Below are 9,573 nucleotides of genomic sequence, written 5' to 3' on the forward strand. Positions count from 1 at the left end.
GGATTATCTTTGAAAAAACAAACGCCAGCATGACAAACAGCATATGTCAGCACACCCCAACACACCCAGGGGATTAATAGGATCTGTACCAAAAAAAAATACCCAACAGGGATTCTATGGGAAACACTGTTCCATAGGACAGAAACAAAGCTATGAATAAAACAGTATTTATATTATATTATATATTATATTTATATCGTTCAATAATTTATTGAAAGAGCTGCATTTTCTCTGTATCTGTCAAGAATATCGTGCAGGAATAGTTAAAATGGGTTATGACAATTTAGAATCTGATTTTACATAAATGTTAACTACAGTTAACTGCATCGCCATGCCTGAACTCACACACAACTGGGCAAGCCTTCTAGATATGCTCAGAGTATAAATGTGTACTTTATCAGTGATGTGACCTTTCTTCATATCTACTTTTGTAAGCAGACACCACAGACACCATCTAAGCTTACGTGGCTACCCCAGATCTAGGGAACCAAGGCGGTTTTTTTCCATATTTCAGGAACTTTTGTTCTTCCAAGGAATGAGATTCAAACAGAGGGACATGTATTCAGACAAGATACACTTTTTTTATTTTTAAATTCACATTTGTCTTGGCATTCTTACTTCTTCACCACCAGGGGAAAAAAATACCTGAGGCTCCCTGGGTGCTCAGTTTTGAATAGAAATCATTCTCATTTCATATCAGTATCACAGCAATCCAGCAGGGATTACTATGAACACAGGGAAGTCAAAGCTGGACTCTGCCCTATTCTCATGGTTTTATCTGACCCTCATGTAGGAAAGCAAAAGCAAAGATAGGTCCTTTTCATATCCTCATTCCGAACAAACCTGAACTGACTTAAATTGCAACAGCCCAATACTCCATTGAAATAACTAACAGACTGACCTGCTACTGAAAGAAAATGAAACAAGGGATTTATCTCACCTGCTTGACGCACTGGAAATTCAACTTGATCGGATACTATAATTTGCAGCAGACTTGGAGCAAAATTGATGATCTTATAGGACTGAAATATATACAAAACACAGTTAGCAAGTCACTAGGTTTACAGAAGGCTGTGCATCTAAACAAAAACTGGGGAAATAGTGGAATATTTTCAATTAAAATCGAGTGCAGACAGATAGCATTTCAAAACCCATAGCCTTCCTGGGAACTTTTCAAACACTACATCAGCCGTGCAGCTGAAGAATTTCAAAGAGAAAACAATGCTCACTGAACTTCTGAGCAAAGCAGGCCAGATTTAAAAGATGTGACACTCTGATAGCATTATACTGCTGCCATCCACCAGGGCTCCTCCAAGCAAGGAATCGCTGACTCAGCAGGGTGCAGTTACTACTAAGCCTTGGCAACATCAGTCGGTTCCAGCAGGTCAGATCTTTCATCCCTTGGATCTGTGCGATTTATGTTCAAAGAGAGATGTTTCTTGGGGCTAGATGGCAGTAGCTTTCTGTACTTCACCTTTTATAGTGTCTCCTTCCCACCAGATTATGCCTGGCAATAGTGTGGTTGTTTCCAGAGCTGTGCTTTAAAGCACGAGTATTCAAGTGCACTACACCCTCCCGTAAAATCTGCCTTACTTGAAGCTGTGAAATAAGAAGTAGGTTCTTTTCTTCATGTACCCAGTTACTTGATCTAACATTTCCATAGTGAGGTAAAATTACATTGCTTTCATGACACCTGAGTGTACCAGTTGCATCGCGACACTATCGTTCGATAATTTTACCAAATCACTTAACTTTCTGGCCCTCATTTTACCCATTATAATGACAGTGTAATTCCAACCTACTCTGCGCTCATTGACTCATTTGATGTTTAGAGAGTAATCTGAGATCTAAGATAAAAGCAGGAGTGGCAAATCAAAAGCATACTCTCCTGCAATTCCCTTCTCTATAAACTTTAATTATCCCTAAGAAATACTCCAGATTAAGTAAAGCTGTAAGAGACAGCACAGGAACTCCATTTATGTACATGCTGAACTGGTTGAAGCGTACTGTATTCCAAAGATCACCTTTTAATTGAGCATCCTGGAGTGCAAAGCTTGCCCTACAGAATCTGTGGGCAGAATGTGGACAGGATCTGTGCAACGTTGGTGGGTTCTGACAGGGCTGCAGCATCATCCTCCCAGCACTCAATACCCAACCCCCAGGGAGATAAGGAAAGCATGAGAAATCCCAGCAGCATAGAAAACAAAGAAATATGCATGAACTCTTAACAGTCCTTTCTGTTCTCAACAGTGCCAATATGCTGTTCTCAGACCCAACTACACACAGCTTTTACTACTATAAACACACCAATTAAAAACTCAACCTTTTGTGGGCTTGTTTTGTTGTGGGTGGTTTTCCCCCACAATTCCACCAGTACCACATTTAGGGAGGACATAGTGATAAACATAATTATCTCCCTTGCTCTGTCCAAACAGTTTTTACTGAGTCCACACTAAAGTCAGCACTACTCCAGGGAGCTTTATTGGTACCACTTGTGCTGGTGTACAACTGCTATCCCTGAAGTTTTGCCAGGATATCCACAAATGCAGTTACTTGGTCTGTGTGCCAGATCCTCTCAGCAAGCGCCCGGAGGGACAAAGGATGTGTTGCACAGAAGGTACACAGAAGGTACGCACGTATCCCAGAGGGGGTCCCACCCCTACTGGCACATGGCTATGCAGGGTTCCTTTACACTTCACATGCCGCCACCCCCCAGAAGATCACAGGACCCACCAAATCCTCCTATTCCACACTATTATCGTGGCCATAATTCACATTTTTACACAGCTCCCTTTACTACTCGTTCTTAGAAACACAAATGCTGTACAGATCAACAAAGACCGTGAGCTCATTTTAGAAACAAGACACCTGATTCTGTTGTACTTGTCAAGCTCAAATTCCATCCTGCTCACTTGTGCAGCAACAAACCCGGTCAGGAAAACCACATAGTGCTTGCAGTTTTCAGAACAGAGGACTTTTTAAAAAGCTGCAGGCAGCAACATTTTTCCTATACCAGCACATTCTCGTTTGTTTAGCTGTTATGCTAATTGTGATCTTGGGACTATTCCTTTGCTGCCTTGCTCCAGACATCAGCGAGTAAAGCTGTACAGATCCCACGAGGGCAACTGTCAGGTGTGCACTGTGTAAATGGAAAACAACAAGGAAGAGACCTTGCAGCTGGGTGAGTTCAGCCAGACAGTTCTTTGTATCACTGCAGCTGCACTTCAACAAAAGGAGAGCAGGAATATCGTCAGTTCCACAGAAGGAACGGAAAACTATCTGCTGGTTTTGAAGAGCCATGCCCAGGAGCCGCAGGGAGGCACCAGATGGTTGAAAAAGACCTTCAGCACAACTCCAGTTAACACAGCACGCGGCTTTGTGCAGTTTGTGAATCACTACATTGCCTTGAAACCACATGGTTGTGATTTGGTAAAACTTTCTGTGAAGGTGCTGATCCATGGGGGCCTGTGTTTATTTTGAAGGAGAAAGTGGAAGTTTTTGAAAAATAAACTTTCATGGAGTACTTATAAGGAGTAATTATCTTAAAGCTGTGTAGAACTCATCCTGACTGTTCTTGTACGAATCACAGATCAGAGCATTTATGATAAAAAAAAAGGTCATTTAATTTCCATTGGGATTAAGAGGATGGGATACAGGAATGTGCAAGGCCAGCAGCTAAACTGGGAGAGGCATATAGCACTGGGAAGATACAACTGGGTAAATTTACAGTGATGGAGAAGAGATGCACATTGTCCCTATGCACATTGTTCCATCTGTGTCCACTGTCTCAAGACCTTTGAACTGCAGCTGAACAGCTGCCTGGACTCTGGTCCTCCACCTTTCGCCTAACATATTCTTCCCTGCCACAGCATCACAGATCCACTCCTCAAAAGATCACACATTATACACTACTAAAATCATTTCAGGAAGTGTTATTCTTGTGTCTCACTTGCTGTCACATTTAAAGCCCACAGCAAGCAACTGCTCCAGAATCACATTTGTCAGTGACCTGCCCACTGCACTGACAGCAACCACAGTGCCTGAGTGCAGAGTGGCACTGAAAGGTGCCTCTTCCCCTGCAGAACAACAGGACACTCTAGGACAATGGATATGGGACACCTGGAAGCTTTTCCTCAGGTTCTGCAAGTGAAGCCAAGATCATCCTTCTCCACCAGTAGTAAACATCACTTTGTCTGTACCTCTGAATCCAATTATGGCACATAAAAATCGCTGAAAAAACAAGGCACTACATCTTTGTTTGCAAAGACAAACGCAGAAGAAATTTGTATCTTGAATTCATAAGCAATTAACTGTTTACAAAGATTATTTTAAGGCTTAAATACATATGATCCGAATGCTCAACTACCTGCTCTACCAAGTTTTATTTTCTGTTTGCTGTGTACTGAAAATGTGTTACTTAGAAATTCCATCAGCATTTGTCACACTTGGGAATATTTCTGCAGTTGTTAATAGTATTTTTCTCTCTTGTTTTTTTACATTGTCAGTCACAGACAGTTGTTGAATCAAACTAGAACTTCAAAAGACTCTTTCTTCTTTCCCTGCCTACATGCAAAAGTACTGTGTGGGTAGGGGAATACACACAGTGAAAATAACCACGTGTAAGAACCTACCTGAGCTGCTTTCCTCTGTTGATTCTGCTGTCAAATTTATCCACTTTCAATAAAACTCCACTTTCCACAGAACTTCAAATAATCCAAGTCCACTTCCTCATAAAATCAGTCTTTAATACAAATACCTGAAATTCCTTCCTCTAGGTATCATGAGGTGCTCATCGCCACTTTCAGAGTGGCCTTAAGATCCCTGCCTACTATGCAGCCAGCTCAAACAATGTGTAAAGATACAGAAGGAAGCCAGACTTTATTTTGGACTCCTCTGCTTTTGAGCAATCTTCTCACACTTCTTCCAGTGCTGCTACTCAGTTCCTGTCAAAGCCGCATTATGTCACTACTACCCAATATTAAAACAAACAGCTGTATTTCTGCAATTGTGTTCTTATTTCCCCCTTTGTTACAGGCCAAAGACATGTATTACAGCACACTCAGCCACTGAAGATTAATGCATAAAACCTATATGGAAATCCTATCTGAACTGGAATCAAAATGACTCTGCTATGTTCAGTAATCAGACAGTACATTCCACAGCACTTCAAGAACTGGCACATGAAAGCAGCATACAGCCACAACATAAATAAATAAATAAGGAAACGAACCCGGCAGAATTCCTTGAAATCCACAAGACACGTGAAACGGGTGGAACAATCGAAACAGATACTGAAGAAGGATGCCCAAAAGTACAGCGAGATTGATAAATAAATACAATCATAAAGTGAACACTGATTATGATGTGACAGAGCTGGAGAAAAAAAAATGGGCGGGGGGCAAAACAAAAAGAGGGAAATGGAAAGGTGTGTACACTTCAAAAACCAACTAAGGCTAAAAGGGAAATGACAGCAGTTACGTGACAGACATTACTGACCCAGCAGGAAATTACTGCTCTAGTTTAGCAAGAATCAGATTTCAAACAAATCCCACACTTACAGTTGTGTTCAGATCACAGAGAGAAGTGAAGTTTGTTGATGACTCAGAAGTAGCATCAAGCAAGGAAAAAGATCAGAAAATCCTATAAAGAACTGAATGATCATTAGAACTGCACCAACAAAAATGGAGGGGTAATAGGACAAAGTACATGGTCAGGTACTCAAGAATAATAGGAATTTCTCCTAAAAGCCTGAGGTTTCTTAGTAAAGGACGGACATAGGATAAAAGGACCGTGCATACTGAGTGATAAGAAATATGTAGATGTTGGACATGAAGATGACTGTAAATTTGGGATGTACCTAAGGAGGTATTAGTGGCATCGAGCACAAGACTTTCTGGAACACTGCAAACACAAAACAACCAGATAGCACAGGAAAGATCAATTCAAAGGAAAACCAGTGCAGGGAAAAGCTGTGCTCTCCTATTATTAGATTTCATAAATTCAGTTTTATGACACAGTAAAGGAAATACTGCCTATTGAGGCTGGGAAAACAGGCCTCCAGGGAGCAGCCCCTGACAAATATGTCAGAGAGGGTACCAAGAAACCTATTCTAGTTAAGAAGTGAGATTGGCACAAATGGATATGAATGGACCATAAACTAATTTTGCCTGAAAACCAACACTTGTTTCTAGCTGCAAGAGAAAGAAAACTCACAAGTAGCCTTACAGTAGATATAATAAGGGGGAAAAAAAAAAAGGAATTTTGATTCTATTTCTGAATGCAGTTAGATGACAATCTAGACGGCAGACAGCAAATTCATTGATTTGGCTCTATCTTTATGCAACAGGAACACACAGAAGAGAAAGAAGCATTTTCAAACATGCTGGGACTTCTTACAGGTAGAAAAGCTTTCATTCATATAAATTCCATTCCCTGTGCTATAGGCTGTAAGCAAACTATGGAGTGGGGACTGCTCTGATACTGTCCTAAAGGACTCTCAGTACTGATACAAGCAATGAGGTGCCCACAGAGAGGCACTATATTGGTGGACCAGTAGGATTCGTAGTGTCTGGGAAGTTCTTGTCACTACGTGGATGCCTGGATGCCAATGCACACTGCAGAGGGGATAACATAGCCAAGTTTCCCCTCAACACCCACCAGTGGGCCTCGGGAATAGCATCACTGTAACCACGGCACAGAATAAAGGTGACCCCTGTTTTGTTCAGAGTTATTTTACCACTTCAGGTACCTGCTGCTGGAGAATTTTCTATTTGGATGGTGGATTGGTTCCTTTGCTAGAACAAGGTAAATGCTAGAAGAGCATCTGGATTCCAGCGCTTGCAGGGACACAATGCCATGTCAACACCATCATCAGACACACGGGAGTGTGACACATCCCTTTGAAGTCTTGCTTCAAAAGCACTGAAGAGCTTCAACATGTCAAAGTCCCACGTTAAGCAACATTCTTTAGGAGCACTTTTGTTCCTCTCATCCAAGGAGTAATGTCAAACAGCAAGGCATCAGCACATTATGTCAGTCAGATCACATTGTGCTTTATTTATAACAGGAAGCCTACACAAAAATAGGTATGTCTTGAGATTCGTTCTTTGTAATAGTTAGGGAAAAAATGTGTCAACTATTTTAAAGAAAAATCTGCATCTCAACCAGTTCTCAGTAAGTCTACTTGCACTCTTGAATCTAAAAACCTGTGTCTTTCATGAGAACTGCACTTTCCATCACCTGAATTTAAAACACTTTACAGCTCTCAAGCTTAAAATGTTTTCAGAACTGTTCCTGAGCTTCACAGTAGTTATTGGTGATGTGAAAAACAACATTAGGAGCAGGATCCAGGAACCCAGAGAGCTGCCTCATTGTTCTGAACAGAACATTGCAGTAGCAGTAGTTTGTATTGTAGTTTTAACTCCTGTGCAACAGGCTGCTGACAAATATTTGTAATTTCCCTCTCAGCCCTTAACGGTAGGGATAAAAATAGGAACTGATGAACTTTTAAAGTAATTATGCCAAATAAAGAAAAAACGTCTTGCATCTTTATCTAACTATTCCCAAGAGCATTCTCAATGTCCAGCACTTAATCCACTATTTACTAAAGGACCTTACCAACTGCTAAAGCAGGGATTAGCTGTATCTAATTCAGAAGGAGTTTTAAATTGCCTAAATAGAAAACTAAGCCAGAGGAGCATATCCTGAAGCAGCCGTAATTCCTGACAGCCAATTCTCAGCGACTGTTTTGTTATCACACCAACACAACGGAAAAACCCAAGTCGTCCTATAGAACTGATCAAACATTCCACCGAAGCACGGGGGTTAAAGCTTTATTAATGCTGTGCAAGGGAGCTTTCTCTTCTCAGATGTTCAAAGGTTGTGGTCAGAGTTTTGATTCAGTGCATGGTACCACTACATTAGGGAAAGGTTTTTACATCAGGAAAAGGTTCTTTCCCCAGAGGGTGGTTGGGAACTACAACAGACTCCCCAGGGCAAGTGGTCACAGCACCGAGCCTGACAGAGCTCAAGAAGCGTTCGGATGATGCTCTCAAGCACATGGTGGGATTGTTGGGGTGTCCTGTGCAGGGACAGGAGTCGGACTCGATGAGTCCCTTCCAAGTCCATATATTCTACGATTAACTGCGATGTGCCGTGACCAACACCGCCCGTGAAATCCAACGCGCCTCCCTCCAATTTCCACTGGCCGCGCTGCCGAACGGGACAGCGGGAGCCCCCGGGGCGCCAGTGCCGCCCGTCCCTGCCACCCGCGCAGGGCCACGCCAATGTCACCCCTCCCGCACCGAGCGGCAGCGCCGCGGCCGCGACAAGGGCTAGGTTGCCGCCCTGGGGAGCGCTGCTCCGGGGGTCCCGGCACTGCGGGCACAGCCGGCGGCGCGCCCGTCCCCCATTCCCCCGTCCCTGTCCCCCATTCCCCCATCCCCGTGTCCCGTCCCCGTCCCGGGCGGGCGGTCCCGGCGCGGGGCAGGGGCGCCCCCCGCCCCTGCCGGCGGGGCCGGGCGCCCCCGTGCCGCACCCCCCTTCCTCACCTGGTTGAGCTCGTTCTCGGCGGCCACGCGCAGCTTGGGGTCTATGGTGCCCTTCAGCGCCTGGATGATCCTGTTGGGATCCATCGCGCCCTCCCTCCCGCCGGCGGGCAGCGCTGCCCCGGGGCCGGCAGAGGAGGCGGAGAAGCCGCCGCTAGCGCCGCCGCCGCCCCGCCGTGCCACGAGCGCGGCCCCGCGTCCCGCACCCCCCCCGGCCCTTCGCCACAGCCATTCACCAGTTTGCGACAGATGGGTATCGGGAAGCGGGCGCTGCTTTACGGCCGCGGCGCCGCCTTCTGGCTTCGGGAAGGGGTCGGCGAGAGGTGGCCGCCATCTTGTTGTACGGACAGGAGCGGCGCGGGACGGCGTGCGGTGGGCGGGGCCGGCGGGCCGTGGCTCCGTGGGGGGCGGCCATGTCGCTGTACGGAACGCGGGCGGCACCTCTCGCCGCGCCTCTGCGCAGGCTGTTCTTCAATTAGGACTTAAAACGCCTAATTTTCCTTCTACCCAGCTTACTCAGTTTTCTAGATAGCTCTCCAGCGTGCATGCCAGGCTGTTCTGTTCTGTGTTTGCGGCCCCGTGAGTTGTTCGCACAAGAATTAAAAGTGAGAAGCCGGGGTCTGAACGGTGGAGTCAGTCCCACGGAGGAGAGCTGACATTGTTCACGCGGTTATCCAGGTGCCTAAGGATGTGCGGCTGCACAAGAACGACTCGCAACCTACAGGAAGACAGAAATTTACTGCCAGGAGCTTCCTAAAATGTACAGTTGGGACACACGCTACTGTGCTGCTGAACATGCTTCTGTGGGATACTTGTCCTCATCATTACGTAGATTAGTAGAACCTGAAAAGGGTTTGCTTATCTTAATGTTGTCTGTATGTGAAAAGTGGGTGAAAGGTGCTCACCCCTGAAGTTGTCAAACACAAACACCACTCCTAACTTCAAACGCCACTTCTAACACTTGTAAGTCAAGCAGCTGGCCCTTCCTGATCCTCCACCTCTATCCTCCTGTTTCTCCCTTAAATCC

The 9,573-nt window shown here is 44.9% G+C and overlaps 1 protein-coding gene across 3 annotated transcripts in view; it reads right to left on the bottom strand.

The window, feature by feature from the left end:
* Nucleotides 1–8,676, bottom strand: part of IPO8 (importin 8) — a 50,783-nt gene extending 42,107 nt beyond the window's left edge. Inside the window, exons 1-2 of one of the 3 annotated variants that reach the window (XM_027894603.1) lie at nt 8,550–8,668; nt 941–1,022 (exon numbers count right to left, since the gene is read on the bottom strand). In XM_027894603.1, the coding sequence (XP_027750404.1) occupies nt 941–1,022; nt 8,550–8,633 (166 nt within the window). In that variant the 5' untranslated portion in view covers nt 8,634–8,668. Of the gene's footprint in view, nt 1–940; nt 1,023–8,549 lie in introns of all 3 variants that reach the window. The other 2 variants (XM_027894605.1, XM_027894604.1) reach the window with 2 other exon arrangements.
* Between the last annotated feature and the right edge of the window lie 897 nt (nt 8,677–9,573).

The sequence above is a fragment of the Empidonax traillii genome, unplaced genomic scaffold, assembly GCF_003031625.1.
Source record: "Empidonax traillii isolate 1590-97213 ecotype Southwest subspecies unplaced genomic scaffold, ASM303162v1 scaffold434:size946695, whole genome shotgun sequence".
Taxonomy (NCBI): Eukaryota; Metazoa; Chordata; class Aves; order Passeriformes; family Tyrannidae; genus Empidonax; species Empidonax traillii.